Source organism: Phocoena sinus, chromosome 1 (assembly GCF_008692025.1).
Source record: "Phocoena sinus isolate mPhoSin1 chromosome 1, mPhoSin1.pri, whole genome shotgun sequence".
In the NCBI taxonomy this organism is placed as follows: Eukaryota; Metazoa; Chordata; class Mammalia; order Artiodactyla; family Phocoenidae; genus Phocoena; species Phocoena sinus.
The window spans coordinates 153,961,760-153,985,563 of NC_045763.1; the positions used below are offsets into that span (position 1 = coordinate 153,961,760).

The following is a 23,804-nucleotide window of genomic DNA, read 5'->3' on the forward strand; positions in this document are numbered from 1 at the left end:
CCGAGGAGGTTTCAGAAACCCAGAACCTCCAAAATTGCTCAAGAAAGGCTGCACCAGCCCTGCAGTCGGTCAGGCTGTGAGGAAGGCCTGAGAAATGGAGGAAAGACCTAAGCTTTAGGGACCCGAGACGCTCTAGCAGCAGGTGGCGGGAGGGAGGGGGTCCCGGCACAGAGGCCGCCACTTCTCGGCCCCTCCCCCGCCTGCCCTTTCCTGGTGAAAGGCCCGATTCTCCGCCACCTACCCGCGCAGCACCTCCACTCCGAAAACGCGTAGTGTCCCGCCTCCCCCAACCCCCCCCCCCCCCCCACTTTTAACTCCTCTCTGCCAAACCGCGACATCAAGGAGAGCTTTGACTGGTCCGCTGTGCCCCACGGCCAGCCAATCAGCAGCTTGTTACCAAGGTGGGGGCTTCCCAGAGGGGGCGGAGGCTGCGGCACCACCCAGTTGCCAAACTAGGAAAACCAACTAGCTAGCGCGTTTGGTCGCGTTTCAAGGTCCCAGACAGCTTCTCCGTAGGGACTGAGGGACGTGGATGATTGGCCGGGGGCTCCTCCCTCTGCCCACATCCGGGAGGGAGGGAGCCAAACACCTGCCTGCCCTCACACCCCTAGCCTCCCCGCAGCACCACCCTTGCGGTGCACGTCTGAGTCCGGGCGGCCCGCGCGGGATCATCCTCGGCTGTCCCCGACTGAAAGCCGTCGCCGTTGCCCCCCAGGCGTGTTGAGGACGGGAGAACTGCCTCGCTGGAAAGTGCAGAAAACAAGCCCACCTCACACGTTTGAGGCCGGCCAGACTGAGAAGTGAAGACAGGCTGAGATGCTGTATTGCACTGCGTGCCCCGCAGTGACCAAGTGACCAGTTCATTCCACATGACCTTGTGGCCTGGGCGGGGCTAGAGTAGGGAAAGACCCAAGAAGCAGAAGAATCAAATCTCAAGTCCTTAACCCCTTTGAATTGATCATCCCATCAGTAAAATAGGGCTAACAATAATGCCTCAACTGCCACAAAGCAAGGTCTGGACCAGAGGGTTTCAGAGACCCAGGTCCTGGAGCTGTTCGCTCGCCCTGGTGAAGGTGAAAGAGGGATGCAGGTGGGAAAGGGGGGCTACCCGAACAGGACCACTATTTTTGGAACAGCAAAGACCACATTTCCAACCGTAGCTCATTACAAATGGGAGAGAGGATGGAGGCAAATCTACACCCTTACCAAATTCCCCTTTGGCCTCGTACCCAATTCCCAAATTCCCTGTTTCTCTCAGTTTCCATTGTGTAGCCTATATAAATGCCTCCTGATCTGGTAATGGTAATGACAATAATATTTAATAACATTTATTGTGTCCTTACAAAGAGCCAGACACTCTTCTAAGTGCTTCACCTATATTAATCCCCTCAAGAATACTGAGTGGAAGCAATTTTTTATCCTCATTTTAAAGATGAGAAAATTGAGGCATTGAACAATTAAATAACTTACCTGTGGTCGCAGAGCTAGTACATGGCAGAGCTGAATTCAAATTGAATCTGACTAGTATGTTTCTACCTAGGGACCTAGGGCCCCTGTGCTCTTGGGGGCACAGACTGCCTTTTGAAGCAGCCTGTGACCCCAAGAGCAGGGCCTCCAATTATTTGCTTTCTCAGTATTTCCACAGACTCAGTGTATGGTCTCATCTTATAAAATGAAACTAGATAAAATGGTGAATTTTATGTTGCAGAAGTTTTACCACAAGTAGAAAGAAAGAAAGAAAGAAAGAAAGAAAGAAAGAAAGAAAAGAAAGAAAGAGGAAGGGAGGGAGGGAGGAAGAGAAAATCCTCCTATCCGTCTGCCCAGTTCAGGTCACCATTGAACCAATCTGGAACATCCCTAAGTGCCAGAAGAGAAGGGGTAATCCCCTAAACTTCACAGTCTTGTTGTGTGTTTCCAAAATGGTTCCCTCTTAGGGCAGATACGAATTTCAAAGTTGGGGAGTGGTGGGCAGGAGTACAGAAAGGAGAAGCTGAGAGCCTGCTCACAGCTGGTGTAAGCAAAGACTATCCACAGGGCGTGCTTGGGTCTAGAGGGCAATCTCTGTTTCACTTCCCCTCCCCCATTCTCTTACTCCCTGAACCCTGACCCCTAGCTCAGTCCTCCCTACCTCCCCCACCCCCACCCTCACCCACCCTGCACCCAGGTTCCCAGCAACTTGGGCACACCATCTGCCTATCCTCCCCCTTCCCCAGGGTCTTAGCTCCTTTTAGTGAGCCCTTTAAATAATTAAATGCCCCAAAGCCTCCCACACACTGATCCCAGCTCCTGGCCTGGGGTGTTATTCAAAGACCAGGAGCTGGGCTGGAGGGCTGCCAACCCCGACATCTCAATTCAGCTCCTTTTTTTTCCTGCTCAGCTGCTGGGTGGTTAATGGACCTTTCCTCCCGCTTTGGCCCCTCTGACCGCCAGCCTAGTACGCAGAAACCAAACAAAAAGAAAAACGCTGTGAGGGACTGTTGGGGGTGGGGAGGGAGGAAGACACCAGACCCACCTCCAACTGGGAAAGGGATGGGGACAGAGAGGGACAGAGCAGCTTTCCCTGCTCCCCGTCCCTGCAGAGGAGCTGGGGCCACTCCCTCTAACCCTGGGGAGCTGTTTGGCCGAAGGGGGAGGGGGAGGGGTATGACCAGGAGAGAGGGCTGGAGGCTGTCAATCACTTGGGTGTTTGGGGGCTTAGGCAGCTTCCTCATGCAAATCACCCTAGTGAATCACTGAAAGTTTGGTCCAGACACAAAGAAACTGCTTCTCTCACCCGCCGCCTCTCTCCACTGCACTACAGCAACCCCACCCCTAGCCAACCAAACAAAAGGCCCGAGCCCAGCGGTGCGTGAAGGAGTGAATGGGCGAGACCATCCCTGGTGACGTCCCACCAGACAGATGGCAACAGTTGCCCCACACCAGTTTCAAGCCTCCTTTCATCCTTCTGCCAGTCATAAAGAACAGCCTCCATCTCTCCAGAGTCCATCAGCTACTCAGAGCCCACCCAAAGACAGAATGGGGGTAGCGGGGGGGGGGGGGGGGGGGCGGGGGGGGGGCTGCCTGGGAGCTGGAGGTGAGAGGGGAATGACGTTGGTTGGACGTTTGGCTGGGAAAGAAAAGGGTTGTTCAAAGTGCTGGCACTGGGGCCAGCCTGCCCATCTGTTTCCCTCTGGGGAGGCTCTGCCCCCACACTCCTCCTTGGCTTCTGTCCAGCTCTGTGCAGAGCCAGAATCCCTGGGAAGGGAGACCTCAATTTGGGGCAACAATGTTACACTGTGGTAGCTTGGGGTATTGTGCTTTGAAGGCTTTCGTTCTGTAAAACTCCCTTGACTGGGCATTGTTTTGCCTCTCAAAAAATAGGGTTAAATAGAAGAATCCAAGACCTAACGGAGAACAGTGAGATCTGGCACTCTGCCATTAAATAATGAATTTTGAGTTGTTCTAGAATAGGATTCTATCAAAATAACCCATGTGTGCTTTCAAACATTAAGAGGCTAGGTGGAAAGAAATGGACCAGGAATCAGGAGACCTGGCTTCCATGCTCAGCTTACCATCTGCTTGCTGTATAATTCTGGGCAAGTCATCTAGCCTGTCTGAGCCTCAGTTTCCTCTCCATAAATGGTAAAATCACCCGCCACCTCTACCTCCCAGCATAGTAGAGAGTAAGCTGGTGTGCAATCCAGTGCTCTATAAACAGGACAGGTTGTGCAAATAGGAGGTTTTCTCTTCTTTTCTTTTCTTTTTTGGTGGAATCCTAGTTCTCCAACCAGGGATCAAACCCGTGCCCCCAGCAGTGGAAGCATGGAGTCTTAACCACTGGTCCCCCAGGCAAGTCCCCCATGGAGGCTTTACTTTCAGCTTCCCCACAGTCATAACTCCCAGGAGGTGGCGTGTTGAAACATTTTTCAGAGTGCTTCACATCTATTATTTTGTGAGGCAATTGAGACCAGAAAGGTCTAGGGCAATGCAAAGATCTTTTTTAAAGAGTAGAGGTGAAGGCTCCCCTGGCCCCCTAATCTCCTGAATCTCCGATTTTTGTCTCCTTCTCGCTCCACCCTCCAACATCAGTCCAGTCTGTTTTGGGAGGATTAATGGGAACTCTAGGTTAAGGTGCTAAGAGATCTCGATAAATTCAGAATAAAAGGGAATCATTCCCTATGTCTTAAAACAGTAAAAAGGTATCGCATATGCAAAGTTATGATTCTGAGGCCACAGGTCTGCATTCTTCGGGGCTGAATGCCCCCGGTTGCTCTTCTGCAGAAGAACTGAGCTGTGGTGCTGGCGGTGAGGGGTGAGGGGTGGGAGTGGGCAGAGTCGCTCAGAGCTTAGGGAACAGAGCTCACCACTCTCCTCCTACCTGGCTCCATGCCCTGCTCCTCCACCCACCCACCAGACCTCCTGTTGTTTGAGTTGGCCAAGGTGCCTGTGCTCAGAGCTGTTTGGGCACAAGATAATAAAGGCATTTCTCAAAACATCTCTCTTTCCCGATCCTTGCTTGAGCTAACCTCACCCATCTCTAATCATTTCCATTTGTCTAGCAACTGTCTAAGCACTTATTTATGTAGAATGTATCGTTCTATGTAGTTCCATTAATTTGTATTTAATCACGTATCAGTGTTTTATGTACTGGCATTTATGATTATCCCATCCACATCTTTGGACTGACAACACACTGAAGACAAAAACTCTCGCCTCTGCCCACCCCCCCCCACACACACACACTGTGCTTCTCACAAGGACCCATCTCTGGACATAAGAGAGCCCTTACTCCAGGACACATTGCCTGCCTGCCAAACTGAAAACTCAAAACCATAAAAATGTCCTTTACGCTGCTGGCTCTGTGCTAGAGCCCAGATACAGACCCTGGACTCTAAGACCTGTGTCGACCCACTTCAATCCCTCATATTCAAATAACACTATAATCTTAACAAGTGGTTTTACATTGTGTTCCGCCCTCCTGGGTATCTTTGAAGCTCATCTCAGGACACAGTCAGTGTTCCTTTCTTTTCTCTCCCACCTGGGAGGTGCCATGGGAAAAGTCATGGGAAAAAACCTACTGGCGACTATGACAGGGAGATTATTTTCCTTTTGCAAAAACAAGAGAAGCCACTGAGACCTAAGCCTCTACCCTGAGCAGGTCCTAGTAAGAAAGGAAGTGGGTCACAATGAGCACAAGGAGTTCCTGTGCTTTGCGCAAGAGCTGGGAAGTCAGCAGCTGAGGATGAAGCAATCATCTGGCTGGTTGGTCTCTATTGGATCAGGATTTCTCCATCCGGAAAGAGGCAAAGGGCAAAGGAGAGAGAGAGGAAGAGCCCTATGGGGTTGCGGGGAGTCCACTGAAATGTATAGACTAGACTGCTTGGTTCCCCAGCCCTTCTTGCTCTCAGTTTCATACCCAGGTACGGCATTAAACCCAGAAGCTACAGTGGGTATTGAGAAATACCAGAGGTGATCTCTAGAGCCTTCAAATTGAAATATGACATATATAAAAAAAAAGAAATTCAAGGGAGACATACACAAATAAAAGATCATATACATGAATAAGCGAGGGAACAGCAACTTCTTCCCGTAAAAGTTTAGAGGGTTGTTATAAAATCAGTCAAGGCTAGGATAAGTGGCAGGAGTTCAGAGGACAGGCAATCTGAGTTTGGACATAAAATATACGTAAGATTGAGATTCCAGACTTCTTAACTTTTTTTGACTACCTGCAATGTGAACTGTGGCTTGGTGTAAAAGTTCCTGGAATCCAGAAGACCAGAGGGCTAAGGGTGACAGGGGGAATTAGAAGAAACCCTGGATCCAGTTTTGCCTTCGTTTTTATTTCTTTCTTTTCCCCCTCTGTTTATTCAGTCAGTCCTGGATTTGACCCGACCCTGTCACTTACTAGCAGTACGCCTGTAGGTAATTTGCTTCACCTTCCCTGAGTCTTAGTCTCTTCATCTATGGTTTAAGGGTAATAATATCAACCCATGGAGTTACTCTGAGAATTTAATGATATTATACGCATGGCGAATGCTCACTAGCGCCATTTATTATTGTGTTATTCTGTTAGCCCATTGCAAACACCAAGACAGAAAATGATTAAGGAGGTAACATTCCCATTCATTCATTTACACTATTGTTGAGAACCTACTGCATGCCAGGCCCCATGCAAGCACTGGAGATACAATGTAACATCAAGATACACAGCCCAGCTCCCAGAGCCAACAGCCTCCCAGGGAGACATAAATAAAATAATCACCCAGATGAGTGGATCACTTCAACTAAAATGGAGAAACTTGAACCGCAAATACTACCCTACCTTCCTGGGAAGCGTGGCCAGGGAGAAACCCAAGACAGCGTTTGTCTTTGCACCAACTGTCTGGGGTTGGGGAGGTTTGGTGAAGATGGGGTGTATAGTCGCTTCAGCTCTGAGGTAAGAAAACGGAGGCTTTGTCAAGACGGCCCCTTCCACTCTCAGCCTTTGCCTTGAGAAGCAATACACTCCACTTTATGGCAGGTGAATGGTGGAGGGTGACCCAGAACCACCAGCCCTTGTCATGTTGGCGTTAGAGTCCAGGGCAACCAGTGCTTTGTGCTGAGGTCCCTGTGGTGACTCACACTTTAGACCTTGACTCTCTCCCCCGGGGAAAGGGGAATTAAGGTAGGAAGCTTCTAGACATTTCACTTGCGATATGACCCTCTGTTCTGACCCAACTGAAGCCCCTGCCCTGCTCTGCTGAGAAAGCCTTCTTCCTCTTTGGGCCCAGTACTGTTTATACACTCTCAGAAAGGCAGGCATCAAGAGGCAGCTGCTGTTTGTGGTCAGTTCCCCCCAGATACAGGAGCTCCAGACCTACCCCCACACTGGCTGCCATTAGTTAACAGGAAGCCAAAACAGACTCCCACTCGCTGCCCTCAGCCACCCAGCCAGCAAACAAAGAGCTACAGGAAACACCTGGAGGAATGGGCAGCTGGCAAGGGGATGCTCTGCCCAGGAGAAGAAAGGGCTCTCAGGATTGGTTAGGCCAGTGAGGAGCTGGGGGAGGGGCTGGGCTGCTTAATTGCACTTCTCTGGGTACCCACCAGCGGCAGAGAACTAACAGCTGAGTTGCTCAAATGCACTGTCACTCCCCCCCCCACCCAACCACACACACACACAGAGGAGAGGGATCATCCCCCTCCAGCACCAGCTTTCCTAGAGCCAGGGAGCCAGGACAAGAAGGCTCATGAAGGAAAGACTCCTGAGAGGGCTTGTGCCTCTGCCCCTCTCCTTCCTTCCATGGCCTCCTCACCCTCAGCCAGAAAGTTTAATCCTCTTCAGACCATGTAAATTTAAACCCATGGTATAAGCATGAAGACAGAATCCTTAAATGATGCATCAGCCTATGTTATGTGAAAACATTTTTCCAACAATGTCTCCATTTATTTCCAAACGTATTTATCTAGATCTGCATCTATATCTGCCTACTCATTGCTTATTATTTCAAGTTGTTGTGGTTCCAGTTGTGTGGAACAGATTTGACTGAAAAGATCAAATGAAGTCCTACCATCAGTATCCACCTAAGAACAAATTTGCTGGTGTGTAGACCATGTGCTGGGAACTGTGATATCTGCAGGGGGACTCAGCTCACAGGGCTCCCTCACCCCCTCTTAGGAAACTCCCAAAGTGGGCAATTTCCTTTTTAGCTCCTGAATGGGAGGGAGGATATTAGAAGAGGGCAGTGAGGAGAGGGCACTTGCCCCACAGTCACCTGTGGGCACATCCTTTCGTTCAACCGCCAGTGTGCTCAGTGTACTAAGACTGTCTCATGCCAAGTTGTGCATGGCACATGGGGGTATAAAAAGAAATAGAACACAATGGTTCCCCCTGTGGAGGTGTATACGGTAACAGTTGGAGAGGGGATGCAAGCTTGCAAAGCCACCAGACCTCAACCAAAAGCAAAACGTGAAGATGTGCTGACTCTTTGTTACGAAAGTGTAAACAGTAATAAATGACATGTATATATATATATATCATTAAGAGGCTCTAGAGTAAGAAATGTGTTATAAAAGTGCAAGCAGTTTTAAACCATATGTACAAACATTGAAAAGCCCTGAGGTAAGAATGTTTTTAAAGGGGACTAGCAGGATTATTCAGGAAAAGTATCCTGAAGAGGCAACAGGGGAAGGAAAAAACTCTAGAGAGTCATGTAGGTTTGTTTGGTGTTTTTTTTTTTTTAAAGCTTTATTTATTTATTTATTTATTGGCTGCGTCAGGTCTTAGTTGCAGCACGAGGGATCTTTCGTTGTAGCGCGTGCGTTCTTCATTGCGGCACACGGGCTTCTCTTGAGCTGTGGCACGAAGACTCCAGAACGCAGTAGTTGCAGCGCTTGGGCTTAGTTGCCCCGCGGCACATGGGATATCAGTTCCCTGACCAGGGATCGAACCCGTGTCCCCTGCATTGCAAGATGGATTCTCAACCACTGGACCACCAGGGAAGTCCCAAGAGTCACATTGATTTTAAATTTCTTTCCACTACCTCTCCCTCTAGTTACTGGTGCTTTGCTTTCTTTGTCTGTGAACTTGAGGTAACAATATCTCACAGTGCGCTGTGGACGTTACAAGAGACATTCTGTGTGTAAGGCACCAGGCAGAGTATCTGGCAATTGTGGGTGCTCAGCACATGGTTAAGTGCTCATATCCTAGAAGAAAGTGTGTCAAAGTCTTTTACAAGCAGTTTTGGGCCGTGATAATTGTCAGAGTAGAGAAACTTGCAAATGTGGACATGGCTGCAAGGAAAGGTGAGCAGGTAAGAATTGACAAGGTGAGGGGTCCTGGTGCAGATAGGCCATTGCACAGAGTATTTGAGGTTGGAAAGACTGGGAGAGCCTTATATTCCCATTTTAGGGATTCAGAATGAAAAAGAAAGGCAGCAGGAAGGGAATGGCACAATGAAAATAGTTTGCACTTGCCCCGGGCTGCTGGGCAGGCCAGGTCGTAGAGCAGGTGGAAGGCTGTTGTTTTATTTCAAGTGTGACAGGGGCCCGACTAGACCTCTGTGCTGGCCTAAATGGGACAGAAGAATCAGAGATTTTCCTGTTCCATCTGGAAATGGAAATGGAATGGTGAGAGGTGGTTTAGCATAAGTGACTCATTTTACAGATGAGAAAACCAAGACTCAGGAGGTGGAAGTGACCAGTCTAAGTTGTCAAAGACATCTATTACTAGCTATTTTCAGACCTGAAGCTAGGGCCCCTATTTCCCAACTCCTAAACCTAGAGTTATTTCCACCACCTCATAGCTGGCTTCACAAGTAGACATTGGGAAGAGAATTTCTGTAGACAGCATCAGTGTTCAGGAGCTGTGGACTCTGTTCTCTCTCCTGCCACCTTGGAATTCCTTCCTGATGGCAGCCCAGGCTTTTCTTCTCCAGGTGATTACTTTCTGGGTAAACCCATTTAGGGAGTTAATTGTTAACTAAGGCTCTCCCATAGTATGACTTAAAGTGTGTGCATGCCTCTTTAAGTGACATTTACATTTCAATGGCAGGTGGTTAAAGATCTAAGAGGCTGCTAGAGTCAAAGGATTGTTTTTTTTTTTTAAGAAGGTGCAATCACAGGTTGGTATTTTGAGCTGGGACTCCTCGTGGCAGACCCTGAATGGACTTGAGTTTTTCCTCCCATCCTTGATCTAAATCTCTTTCATCTGCTAGCCTCTACTCTTGGCCACTTTGACATTCATTCATTCAACCAATATTCACTAACACCCACTAAGCACCAAACACGACTCAGATAAGGTCCCTGGCCTACATTCTAGCTGTAAACTCAGGGCTATAAGGACTAGGGTAGAGGAAAGAACTGAGTAACATGGGAACACATGTCCCAGACTGGGAAGGGGAAATGTCACAGAAAAGTTGCCTGGAAGAGATGCTCTGAATCTTCAGAGGCGACAGTTAACCAGATGAAGTGGGTGGGTAGGGGAGGGGCAGAGCATCCCTGAGTAAAGGTCCAGAGGCCACAGTCCCAGACGCAGGTTAATGGACACCAGTTGAGAGAAGGGAGAGCGGCTTCTAGTCCAGTCCTTGGAGGGGGAAGAGGCCTCAGGTGTGCCCTTGGTTCTATTAGGGGTGTTCCTTCCTAAAGATCATGGCCATGGTGACAGCCAGCCACTGATGTCCTCAATGCAGAGCCTTGCTGTTAGTATGGGGGATGGGGTTAGAAACCTCTACATCCCCACTCCTAGGGGCATCATAGGTCACAAACTGGCAGCCTAGGCTGATATGCACTTTAAAAAAATAGCGTAACACTTTAAAAAAATTAGTTGCCATCTTTAGAATTTAGGGAGATGTCAAATAGAAGTCTACATTTCAGGTTTCTCTTGAAAAATTACAATATCTGGTATAGAGCTAATGAGTGGTGTCCTTTTCAGACAAGGCTTGAGCTGGCTCTCCAAGTTCATTGTAGCCTCTGTCCAGCTATCCTCATTCATTGACTGTCTGGCCTTACCCTCACCCCTGCTACCCACCAAATTTTAAAGGAGCTCTCCCTGCTGGTATATAAAGTAGTCCTTGGTCCAACCTGCCCAGCTATAACCTCCTCTTATCTGATGTGCTCTGGGCAGCCTGTCAGGTTTACTGAACCAGGGTTGAATTAAGGCCGCCCCTGTTTATGGCAACGAGGGTGGGGAGTGGAAGAGCCAGACTTCAGCTGGGAACAAAATGTCTTGGAGCTGGTGGGAGCTCAGAGAACCAGGCTTCTCTCAATCCAAGGGAAAGGACTGGCTGCACATCTGGGGTACACTTGTTTGTATAAGATCATTGTTATCCAGGGCCCTGGTAGCCTTTTAGACGAAGCTCAAATGGTTTTTTGTTTTGTTTTGTTTTTGCCAGCTCTGCAAAGAAATGGTGCAGAGAGAAAGCCAGAACTCTCCAGAACTCATTACCCTTCCCCTTCTCAATCTCCCCATTTCTCTCTTCTGGGAAGGGAGAGCAGATGGGTGTGATTCCACAGATGGGCAGGATGGAGGTAAGCAAAGTTGTTATTGGAAAATCCCTTTCCCCACCCACTTGGTGTGTGAATGAGCACGTAGCCGGTCTGGTTAATCTCCACAAGCAGAACATGAAGCCAACAGGTCAAAACTGCTCGGTGGTCAATGAGATCAGATGTCTGGAAAGGACACTGTCCATTTCAGCAAGAATGACAAAGGTCAGACATCAGTTCATTCGTTTATTTATTAGGTACTTATAGAGGCTTCTTGGTGTTAACTGTAGCTGCTCTTGGAGGCCCTAGTAGGAATTTTAATTTAATAATGGCTTCCTTCCAGTTATCAGAATGTCAGAGTGTCCTTATTCATCTCAGGACCAGTTCAGAGCCCATGAAGAGATGAGGTTAATTTCTACTTAAAACTACAATTCTCATTTATTTAGTACTTAAATGTGCAAAGCACTATTCTAAGTAGAATATGGATCTCACTTAATCCTCATACCACTTTGAGATAGGTTCTATTCTTAATCCCATTTTACAAATGGGGAAATGGAGGCCTGGTGAAGTAATCTGCCCCAGGTTTCACAGCCAGTAGGTAAGTGGTAGAGCTGAGATTAGACCTCCAGGCAGCCTGACACCAGGGCCTGAGCTCCTGACCTCTTTGCAGCGCTGTCTCACTAGACCTGGAAATTGAAACCTTATCAGGCAGGAGTCTGATCCAATCAAGGGAAGATTATTACTGGCTTCACTTCCCAGCCCAAATGAACTTTTAGTTCAACTAACTGAAAATATGATAATAATTGTGCTAATTTGCTCTCCAGTAATTGCTAGGATAATGGAGATGATTTAGAATCAGAAGCTGAAGAAAGGAACAGAGTTCATCTAATCCACCCCCTAATTTCGGAGACAGGAAACTTTCAGGGTTTATACGAACTCACATAGCTAGTTAGGAAGAAGAACCTGGACCACAGCCCATAGATTCTACCCCCCGCCCCCCCCACCCCACCCCAGCCCAGAACTCTTTCTATTGCACCACTCTTTGTTGGGCCGGGTGCCAGCACTGGCTCGGAAGCCAGGAGTCCTCACTATCTTTCTGGACCACAGGCTACTCGAGGAACAGATGTCAGCCTCACAGAAGTGGGTTTCTTCCCCCAGGGCTCGTTGGTTGCAGCACCAAGGACCTCCCCACCCAAACCTCCTTATCAGGAGCCAGGATGGGCTCTTAATCTGCTGCTCCCAGGGCCTTGTCTACACTCTTTGGGGCGGTGCTTATCATCCAGAAACAGCTGACCAAGCACAGGTCTCCCAGGCTGGCACTGTTTACCAAGTGGGGAAGCTGGGAGCAGAATGGACCAACCAACGCCCAGTCCCTGAACACATAAAAGCCACCAACTGCAATTCCTCAAGCAATTCTTGTCCACAGCCCCTATTCCCTCACCTGGCTAAGGGGTACTCTCCACTCCTATTGACATTGGTCAGATCTAAAGTAAATAACAAACTGCTTGATCACAGAACCCTCTTATTTAAATTGAGGGACTGTTAGTTCTACCTAGAGCCATGAGAAACCTCAAGATCAATCTGCCATTCTGTGGTTTACCTGGCTTGGAAACAGAGGTGGGTGACAGTGTCCCCTTAACCCCCAGACAACCCTCCCTGAATTTCAGGCCTTCGACTAAACAATGAAATATCCTTCATGAGAGAAGGCTGTTAGGAAACGAGAAGTTAGATGCTGATTTTGTACTGAATAAGAGAAGAGTACACCAGGATGGCAAAAATTCGACCCTAACCTAATTTGTTAAGGACCTAGGTAGGTCCTTAACAAATGAGTACCTAGGACATTTGTGTTAGAAGCTAGACATGAAAATGGGACCATCCTTTTAAACAACTCCTTGACACAAGTGGGTCCCTAACCAATTCTATTTGTGATACAGATGAGCTAGCTTCCCTGACCCCCATCTCCTGGCTCACCTACCCTCCCAGTATATCACACACAGACTCCCAGGCCTACCTCCCACCTAAGACACCTAGGTCAAACTGCATGTTTGTTGATGAGGGTCATGGAGGTATGAAATGAATTGTGTGTGTGTGTGTGTGTGTGTGTGTGTGTGTGTGTGTGTAGGGTGGTGCCACTGCTCATGAGACAACATGTTTAAAACTTAGTTTAAGTATAGCCCACTTACAGCCAAGAAAAAAGATAGCCCAGGTCAAAAATGTACTTGTGACCTTAGTGCAAACTGCGGAGCTAGCAAGTGAAGTGGGGGTGGGGAAGCCTGTTTCAAAACCTCATGGGCAGAACCCTAGAGTCAGGGATGAGAAAGGGTGTTTCTATGTCCTTGCATAGATCCTATCTACATAGCCAGAGTTATAAGGGGTAACAGACCTATGCCCTTGGTGTTTGCTGTCAGAAGTAGCTCCTTTTTAGCTAACTGGTAACATTGGCCTTCTGTCACATGTTCAGCTCCAGTGCCTGTATCCTGAGGCCCGATTGCTCTTGTATAATAAGAATGGTGGTTGCCAAGTGGGAGCCCCAAAGATGACAAGAGAGCTTGACCAGGAATTTCAAAAAATTCTGCCCCAACCTGGAAAGGGGTTCAGTGTCCTCTGTTTACCATCCCAGTCTGTGAGCAGGCTGTGAGTCTTAAATCATTTTTAGTAATTTTAGTACCTAGCACATACAATAAATGCTTGCAGAATGAACTAATGAGTAAGGCGGAGGAAGAACAGGATGCATAAGATGAGCCCTGGCTAGACTGAGGAATGCTCAGACTAGAACACTGGCCCATCTAGCATTTTCACAGGGAAGTTAGAATATGCATTAAAGAAGGGAAGGAAGGAGCTATCTCCCAGGAAAGAGGGGCTGCTTGGAAATGTCCCTACCACCTACACGATAGGTCTGCTGAATCCAACTGAAGAGAAATACTATGAGGCACAAAGGATTTGCTTCTGAGGGAAACGCAAATTAGTGATGTGGGAATTTTATCTTCTCTACACCACACGACTTCATCTGCTACATTTTTATTAAAGAAACCAAAAAAAAGTGTACATTTGTCCATTTGTCCATAAAGCTGTACATTCTTCCATATAAAAACACTATTATACAATTAGTAACCTTTGTCTTTTCTGTCAGAATAGCTTACAAACGTACTACTTATTTTTACTTAACGGGAGAGACAGGCCTGCTCAACAGTCCAGCTCTGGGTGTTTTGTTGTTTTTAAAGTGAACGTGAAAAAGAAGAGAGAAAAGATTAAGAATGAGACCGTGAGGCTGCTTATAAAAAGGCAGGGACCTGTTTGCAGACAAGATGCAACAGCAATCTGCAGTGATTCACAGCTTTGTTTCAACCCACAGACCAGAAAATGAGCTCTTGGGTCTACTGGCCTGAAGTTAACTTTAAAGCAATAAGGACTGGAAAAAGGATCTGGGAAGGTACTCGGGATCTGGAAAGTTGAAGAGGCAGTACTGGCAGGAATGGGTAGGGGAGTGTTTGGTAACTAGCACCCTTGAGTCAGAATTGAGCATGTAAGAAATCCAGGAAAGGGGACTGGCAGTGGGGAGAAAGTTTCCTCACTAAAGGCAACAGCAGGAGGGTAGCCAGGTTGACCAGATGTTCTAGCTACATCCTTCTTAAGGTGATTCGGGTTTGGGAAACTCAAGGCCTTCTGAGGATCCCTCACTAATGTCACCGAGAAACTGAAGGAAGGAGATTTCTTCCCTGTGTAATTTTCCATTTTTCTCCAACCCAGAACAGTGAGTATTGCACAAGTCTATAGACAAATTTGGATTGTACTGAGAGAGACAGTAGCCTCTCCCACAGGTGCTCTGAGCACCAGGGAGAAAAAACAATGCCCAAGGTTTGGCTTTTAGTGTCAGCCCTACAAGAATACCAAGTACTCCTGCAGAACTTGGGGCATTCTCCCATTCAGCCAAGGAATATCCACAAGGCTAAGCATCCAGCCATAGTCCGGAGGACAGAGGGAGAAATGGTTCCTTAAGCCCACCAGGGCACCAGGAGGTTGTGAGAGCCAGTTCTCCTCCACATCCTCCTGGGACCCAGGAGGCCATATTGCACAGTGACTGAGAACTCTTGTCCTAGAAAATAGGGTAGCTCCATGACCCAACCAGAAGGGGAGAGGAGTGGCGGGGGGTGGGGGGGGGGCGGCGGGGCGGCAGTTAGAGAGGAGTGTTGTGCTTTTAAAAAGAAGGCAGTATTCAAGGACCTGAAGTTCCCTGTAGCTTTTGAGCCACCTCTCAAAGGGATAATGGCATCATCACGAGGACTTCCGTCTGGTTACAAAAAGAAAGGTTTTGGCCAAAAAATATCCCAGTGGATACTCTATGGGTCCCAAAATTCCATTGCAAATCAACCCCAAGGTATTTGCCACACATACTCACATACAGAGCAGCTCATAGCAAGGCAAAGGTTTTGTGCAGAGTGCCCTTCTCTCCCAACTCCAATAACCCTCAACCCCTGCCTCACTCCCTGGACTCCCAAAACAAAAAGCTTTATATTCTTGGTGGGAAGCAACATCTACAGCCCCCTGAGAATAGAATTAGAAACAAGTCATGATTTCAAGAAAAGCTGCTCGGGACAGAAGGAATCAGGAGAGGCCTTTTCACTCTCTGCCTAGGATCTCATCAAAAATTGAAAGAGAAGATTAGGCAATAAAGTATGATTTAAGTCCAGGCTTGAATGGCCCTGAGTAAGAGTAAGAGAGGGGCCAGGGATGCAGGTGTCCTGGGTGAGAGGTTTGAACTCAGCTTCTCTTCTCTCCCCAGGGCAGATCCTGACCTCTCTCATTCACAGTTACTAACCTTGCTTTCTCCCTCTCACATCTTCCTGGGTTGCTAGCCAAGCTTCTCCCACCTCACCTTGGCCAGACCCATGCCCTCCCCGGACCATTCCCCCCTCCCATTCCAGACACTGCCTCCCAGACTCAAGCACACAACAATTCTCTCCAAAGGCACCTGGGGAGGCCACTTCCAAGCAGCTCCCTTTAAGGATTTTTTTCTTAAAAAAATCTTTTGGTTTTTTTTCCCCCCTTTTCTTAAAAAAATAATTATATATATATATATATAAATAACTCTTCACTTAAAATACGATTCCCCAGGTAGAGGTATGCAGTGGCCTGTTGTCACAGCAGAATGAGTACAGCAGAGCGCCGGGTGGGGCGGCGGGGGATCTAACTGGAGACTGCCATGATGTAGTTCTTTGAGGGGCTGCTCCTGCCCAGCATCATTTGGTTCTTGCAGGTGAGGAGCCCATAGGAGGTGGCCACCGGGGCCTCCTCGTACAGGACGCAGATGGAGCCATCCTCCCCAATGCGGTAGGACACCTCGTAGGGGTCCACCCACAGGGTCAGCTCACTGGGCAGCAGCTGGCGCAGCTGAGGCTGGCCGAGTCCAATCTGGCTGGCCGCTTTGCTGATGATGGGGTCCATTTTGTGGTTGATTCGGATGCAGCGGTAGCCGGAGCCCTTGGATGGTTTTTCAGGAAACCAGTGGTGTTTGTAGTGCTCTGTGGAGACAGGACAAGGGGGATATGCACTGGTTAGAACAGTTGGGCCATGGATGCTACCACAAGGGGGGTGGGGGTGATGGGATAGGAGAGGAAGGGACCTAGCGATTTTAAAGTAAGCAACATGGTTTCTCATGAGTTTCAGGACCCTCCTGAAACCCTCCTGACACTGTAGCAGAAAAAAAGATTACGGGATCTGGAAAAACCCCTCCTTCCAGGACAAGGGTTTATGTGTATCGGGAGGGTGTCCCAGAGCTCTGGGTCAATCCTCTGTAGCCAGTATATTGCCTTTGGCACATCCCCAGTTTAAGGAGGAGGGGTGTGACTGGGGCTGGCATGTCCAGGCAGGGCCTCTGGGGACCTATGAGCTGAAGTTTCAAGGCCAAGAAGGCTGCCATCATTGTCGGACCCATGTCTCCCACCCTGTGCCTCAGTGGTTCCCTCTGCCTTGAAAAGTCAGAGGCCTGTCTCAGCGGGTAAGGGAGGCAAAACCGGGATGTTTGGGTGAAACATACGTTGTTCCTCAGAAGGCAGGATCTGTGTGGGCACGTTCAGAGATGGCTATTGCTTCCCAAGACCGCCGGCTAACCCGCTAGAAACAGCTGGGAGATGGGTCTCTTCCCCAGCCAGCGGCTGCTTGTATCTTGTCAACCTCCTCTGTCTCACACCGCACCGCCCCCAACCCCGACACACGCCCGCAGAGCGCAGTTAACTACGTACAAGGCTCTCTCTGTACCATAATAGGTGGCAGATGGCTAAGGGGGTGGGCAGAAAATACAAAGGGGGCCCGGATTCCAACTTCGACTGAGTCAACAGCAGACGCAGGCTCACCGCAGCCCCGCGCGGCGGGAAGAACCACGGCTGGGACTCCAAGTTGTTGAGAAGGTTCAATTGCGCCTTCTTGTTCCATAAGGACCCCCCGGCCGGTCAGGCTTTGTTGCCTGCAGGGTCTCAGGGTCCACTGAGGGAGATGAGCTCGCACTCAGACCCGCTGGTAGCCCCCCCCCTCTTCCGGGACATAAGCCGGGGACTCGGGATCGCACTCAGGTCTAGTGTTTGCGCCCGCGACAGCTTGGAGGGGAGCGCCCAACCAGAACGACCGCGGACCGAGACCCTAGAGCAGGGCCGAGGAGGAGAGACAGGACCCAGAGGAATGGGCGGAAGGTGGGGATGTCGGGGGGTGGGGGAGGAGACTGCAGGCCGCCCCGGGAGCTGGAAGGAAACCGAGTCCCGGAGCTGCTCGAGTGGGGAGCCCTGCCCTAAGTGGAGAGGAAAAACGCCTCAGGCAGGGAAGGGGGCCGAACCCCGGTGTCAGGGTTCGACGGGCGCCAGGACCCTCCGCAATGTGCTCACCCGTCAGGGCTTCCTGGAGAGCCCCGCTGAAAACCTGAAGTCGCTGCTCGTTCACGCAGCCCCGGGTCCTCAGAAGGCTGGAGAGGAAACCCACAGCGGCGGCGATCTCCGGGAGCATGTCTGTTCTCTTCCCGGTCCAGCTGGCCTGGCTCATGTCGTGTGCAACTCTGGGAGCGGTGGCGGAGGCGGGGGTCAGAGAGAGGTCTCTGATGGGACGTGCCGAACCGTAAGCCTCTGCTCGCTCGCCGGTCGCGAGGGCTTTGCCCGGACTTTACCTGCTACACGCCTTTCATACTGTTGCGAGAGCAGAAGGAGCCGGCGGCGGAGTCCATTGGCCGCAGCCAGCGGATAGGGGCGGAGCCTGGCGTCCGCCCCGCCCCGCGCGCCATCGGTCTCAGTCCCGCCCCCACCTACCGCCACCTCCTCTGCGCTGAGGTCATCGCCCGCTGACGTCAGTGCTGGGAACCATAGCTGAGCTTGCAGGCTGAGGGAGGCGGGAGGAGAAAGGGGTGGGGTAGCCCGAAGGCTCTCTGGAAAGGAGAGCGGCGCTTCAAGCTGGGGATTCTCTGACCTCTCCCATTCTCCCATTCTTCCAGACAGGTTAAAGAACACCTCCAAGAAGAAGCCTTCGTTGACACCACCTCTACCAGGAGGTCGCCTTTTCTGATTCCCCCACTTTCAACCACACCCTGTCAGAACTCACCCATTTTACCGCTTTGCCGCGTTTCCCAACGAGTCGGAGTGGGTTCCTCTTGGCTCTCCGGAAATGGAGACTAAGTATTCTATTTACTTCCACAAAAATACCAACTTCCCCAACAAGTTATGCTCTTCTACAGCAATGCCTTTTCTCTTGCCTAGAACCATCCGAGTCTTACCGACTGCTGGGTGGGTAGGGGTGGAGGGAGTGTTGCGAAACTTTTCAGTCTTCCTCTTCCACACGGGGAACCAGGCTCAGAACCTGGCAGTATCACAGGCACTCCTAGCGGTCTGTTGAATGGGGATAATTCTTAATCAGTATACCAGGGTCCAGCATACATAGGTGCCTCATACATATATGTTAAATGAATCAAACCCAGTGGCCTCTGCAAATTCTTATTTTCCTTGACCACCTTTTCCTGGAGGCAGTCTCCCCTCTTTTTCCTTGACCCCAGGTTTCTCTGCCTCCTTCCCCGGCTGTGTCTCCCCTGGATCTCTTCCTGTCCCCGTTCCCTCACTAAGTCCACTCCCTCTTCCTTTTCTCTCCACTTTCTTTCCTTAGAGAGATTCTATTCATGTTGTCCATTTTGATGTTTACTTTTTTACTATTGACTTTCTTATCTGCATAGTCTGTCCACATCTTCTCTCATCCCGCCTCTCCTACCTGCTCTGTCTCTCCCCTTGGATGTCCAGCCACCAAATAAATGTTAGTCTAATCCCACTGTCTTCTCCAAGGCCAGCTTCCTTCCTGATCTCCATTTCTATCAGATACCATCGGTTCCCAGTCACTCTACCCAGAAAACTCAGACTCACGTTTGGCTTCACCTTGTACTTTGCTCCTTAGATCCAGTCTCAAGACCTGTTGCTTCTTCATATCTAGATGATTGCAGTAGACTCTGTCAAATCCAATCCCCAAATCACCCTTCCCACTGTTAGTAGACTTACCTTCCTAAAGTTCTGCATTCACTTGCTCTTCTTTTGCTCAGATCATTCTGAGACACCCTCCATTTGTCCACTGCATTAAGTATGGACTCCTTTGCCTAATAGTTAAGACCTTTCATAATTTGGCCCCATCTATCTTTTTAGGTTTCTGCCACTTTGTGCTCCAAGGTGACTCTCATCACTGTTCTCTAAGCATCAGAGCAGCTCTGCATCCCAGAGCCCTCAACATTTGCCTGTGATCCCTATCCCTGTCCTGTAATATGGTCCCCATTCCGTGTATGCCTATATGTGCCTGGCATTGCTGCACCATGGCTCATGCCATTATCTCTTGGATACCTCACTGCCTCCTTCGCATCTTTCCCAATCCCTCACACTCCTGAACGCACAGCTTAAGCTTGGTCCTCCACCTTGAAAACCTGTGCTGACCATTTTCTCACTACAGAATTAATATTATCCATACCATCCATTTGGCATTTATAATCTGTTGTTTGATATTCTTAGTGATCTTTTTAGAGGTTGACATCTTGTTTGCAGACTGCTTGAAAACAGGTTACTATGCTCATATGTCCTACATTTCCAGGACACTTCAGGTTTCAAATATTCTGCTCCATTGCTTCATATAGCTCACTAAAATGCCCTGGAATTCTAGTATTGTGGCATTGAACACATCTCTTAGATGGCCTCTTCACTGGCTCCTCCACAAAGCTGGATCAGGCCAGGTGAGACCTCTGCTCATTGAGGGGGAAACAATTGTTCCTGGAAACAGGGCTAGGACTGGAAACAAGATAACCTGGAGTGCATCAAACAAAAAGATCAGGTGTCAGCAAGACCAGAATTGACCAAGGTCAACCACCAAGGAGGCCAGGGAAACAGGTCAAGGTATAGACAGGTGTACAGGGTGGTTGAGCACCAAAACCTGAAAATACTTAACATCTTCCTGACTATGCTGTTGACTGGGGTCTGGTGTTCCGGGCCTTGCTTTAGTCCATAATTGACGGAAAAAAAGTCTTGTGACAGATCATCACCTGTTTTTTGACTTAGGAAATAGAACTCTGTCTTTATGTAGGTTCTCGTATCACTCACCAGGTCACACAGCTAGTTCTTAATAGAGCCAGGACTGGCACCAGATCTGCTGACTTCAAATATGCCCTTTTTATTAGATCATGGAGTCCCTGTGCTATTACAATGGCTGCTGGTCCCACCTCATCCCACAGAGCTGTTCTAGATGATGATGCAATGAACTGGAGGGAAACAGTCTTCATTTTGGGACAGTAGCAAGATCTTATCCCCCACATTCCCCCATTACCTAGGAAGTGTCTTATTCTCATCATTGGTGATTAGTTCTGAACTTTGTAGAGGGCAGTGATAATAAGAACCAGAAAGCACTTCACCTACTTTCTCATCCTCTCTTCTTTCTACACACAAGCCTAGGGAGAGGGAGTTTAATGTAGCCAACATTCAAAGTTTCCAAGTTACTCTGTAGTTGTACCCAACTCAGGATTTAGATTCTCGATCAGTTTAAGGCCAACTACTGGGGTGGCCAAAAAGTTCGTTCAGGTTTTTTGTCCCATCTTATGGTCGAACCAGAACAAACTTTTTGGCCAACCCAATACATTATAATAATCCAAATTACTTTTGGAATTTGCTGAAACTGCCCTTAAACTGCTAGGACCACGGTCCTTAGAAGCTCTAAAGTCCAGATTTCACTTCTTCTTCTGTTGCCTGATGCCTCCCTTTCCTCGGTAGAGCCAAGGCATAGTTCAAGCATCAGGATAAGGACAGTGTGTCCCTCCCTCCCTCTTCTCCTCTTCTTCCTCACTCCTCTCTTCCCCTCCCCCGAAGGGCCTTGAGTTGAATTTTGTTTTGTTTTGTTTTGTTTTTTTGCGGTACGCGGGCCTCTCACTGTTGTGGCCTCTCCCGTTGCGGAGCACAGGCTCCGGATGCACAGGCTCAGCAGCCATGGCTCACGGGCCCAGCCTCTCCGCGGCATGTGGGATCTTCCCGGACCGGGGCACGAACCCGTGTCCCCTGCATCGGCAGGCGGACTCTCAACCACTGCGCCACCAGGGAAGCCCTTGAGTTGAATTTTGAACATTAAATGTCCTGACACTCTGCTGACCTGTGGCTCTACCTACTGCCAAGTGGGCAGGTAGTGGTGGAGCTGGGGGTGGATGCTAGTTTATGCCTCAACTGGATCAGAAACTTCTCCTGTACCATGTGACCCCTACCCACTGGCTCCCTTGGTCCTGGATGCCCATCTCACCCACTTGCACAGCCTACCTGTGTGGCCCCTCTAGAGTGACCCACAGCATCCCAAACTGCCCTCTTCAGACCAAATCCCCACCAGAACTGGGTCCCTCTCCTCAGGTCTCAGCCCTGGCCTTGTCTGTGGAGTCATCACACATGCCTTGCTCTCTACTCCCCAGTCAGGAGCAACCAGAACATCGTACGCGACTGTCTTGCTCAGCGTCCTGCTGGGCCTGCAGGGTCTTGGCTTGGTTGTCAAGGCTACCTGCCAGTTTCCTGACCACATGTTGAAACCTGAGGTTGAGTAAAGTTGATCTGCAGGCAGAGTCTGGGCTGCAATATTCCAGGAAGATGACATCAGCTCACTGCTACACTGTGCAGTGTGTAGTTTCACTAGGTCTGTGTGTGAGTGTGCATGTGTGTGTGTGTGTGTACGTGTGTATCAGTGTGGGTAGGAGGGCAGTATATATTTGTTTGAGTGTACATACTGAAATGTGTATGATGTTTGTGGATAGGAGGGAATGTGGATATATGTTTGCAGATGTTAACACGTACTTAGTATATGTTGAAGAACATCCTTTTGATGTGTGGGTGTTTTGTTGGAGTGTGTATTTTGGCAGGCATGTCTGAGTGTGGCTGGTATAGATGCTAATTTGATCTTTCCTCTTTTCAGGCCTCATCGGTGACAACCTTGCTCTGCGCACCAGAGCTGATAAGAAACATCACCCAGGGAGGACAGATGCCTCTTCTCCACTTTCTAATCAGAGTGGAAATACCACTAAATATATGCATAATTCTTTGCAAGCATCATTGGGTAACGTCCAGAACATCTTTTTGAGTTCCCTATCACCTTCTCACAAAGTTGTACCCTTCAAGTTCAGATCTAGGCCAGCCAGTCTGGGGGTTACTCTTTAGAATCAGGAACAGGAATCGAGGACAAAAAAAGATGACACTGTCCCTAGAAACTGTTAACAAAGACTAAGAAAGTGGAGATGTTAGCTATCTTTAAGTTTCTGTCTTTAAATCCCCCCCCCCCCCACCCCAAAGAGAACAGGGACAGAAACAGATAATGCGAAGATGATTAGGGTAGAGTGGAAAACTACCCATCTGGACTGAAGGAAGGCTTGGTAGAATATAAATATGAAAAGGGCTTTCTAATCCCCAGGTCACAACAATTTTCAAGTCCCTAAGGACCATTTCTAAGAATGCCTTGAGGGCTGGAGAAGAGTCAGAAAGCTAAAAAGTAACCCATTTCTCCACTTGCTCTGAAGATAGATGCAAAAAGAAGATTCCATTGTATAAAAAGCACCTAAATTAAGCAACAGAAGAACTTCCTTATAGGAAAGTGAGCAGCTAGGATATGCTGAACAAGATGTCTGCTCCAGTCAGGACTCAGACACCGAGGTAGAGGGCACCTTTATAGTGAAGGATGAAAATAGCCACAGAGGGTGGTGGAGTGAAGTCTGCTGGCCCCAAGCAGCATCTAACCTGCAAAGTATCAGAACCTCAGCCGTCGCCCACACAGTTTCCAGGTGCTGAATAGAAATAGCCATGGCAGATGCAGGCTCCACCTGCTACTACCAACCTGGGAGCGCATCAGACACCCGGTGGCTAAAACAATCAGGGCCTCTCTAAGCTTTACTGGGCTCACCCATAGGCAAACTTGGGAGCCTGGGTGGGTCATGGTTCTCCACAGCACACAGTCTCTGGATTTCCTCTCAGTGTGCTCAACTCTCTCTCCCGAATACAGTCCGTGTAGCTCAGAAGTCACAGGTTGGAAGCCTGTGAGGCAGAGCTGACTCAGTCACAGATATATAGTGTTTGGTCTCTACAGCGTTTAAACATTTAAAAATTTAGTTGTCAGCATTTAATGATTAGGAAGTGTCATATCAAAATAAAACCCTAGAATTATAATTTCTCTTTAAAAATCAGAATATCTGTTTACACTGGTTCCACATTCTTATATAGCAATGACTGTTACTTAAGACAGGAAGTGTGTCCTTCAATTCACCCGGGTCCCCACCAACTCTTTATCGCATCCCTGCTGAGACCAAGTGGTGTTTATCATTTACCAAGGCTGGATGCTGGGATTTGTTATTATTATTA

The 23,804-nt window shown here is 48.8% G+C and overlaps 1 protein-coding gene and 1 long non-coding RNA gene across 2 annotated transcripts in view; both read right to left on the bottom strand.

Annotated features, from left to right (window-relative positions):
- LOC116752893 overlaps positions 1-280 on the bottom strand; it is a 90,978-nt gene extending 90,698 nt beyond the window's left edge. Inside the window, exon 1 of the long non-coding RNA XR_004349639.1 lies at positions 242-280. This is a non-coding gene — a long non-coding RNA (uncharacterized LOC116752893). The remainder of the gene's footprint in view (positions 1-241) is intronic.
- A 13,663-nt stretch (positions 281-13,943) lies between these two features.
- Positions 13,944-18,101, bottom strand: BTG2 (BTG anti-proliferation factor 2). Its single transcript, XM_032652259.1, has 2 exons — positions 17,814-18,101; positions 13,944-16,460 (listed from the first exon to the last, which is right to left on the bottom strand). Exons 1-2 carry the CDS (start codon positions 17,965-17,967, stop codon positions 16,126-16,128), a joined length of 489 nt encoding a protein of 162 aa, XP_032508150.1. The 5' UTR covers positions 17,968-18,101; the 3' UTR covers positions 13,944-16,125.
- Between the last annotated feature and the right edge of the window lie 5,703 nt (positions 18,102-23,804).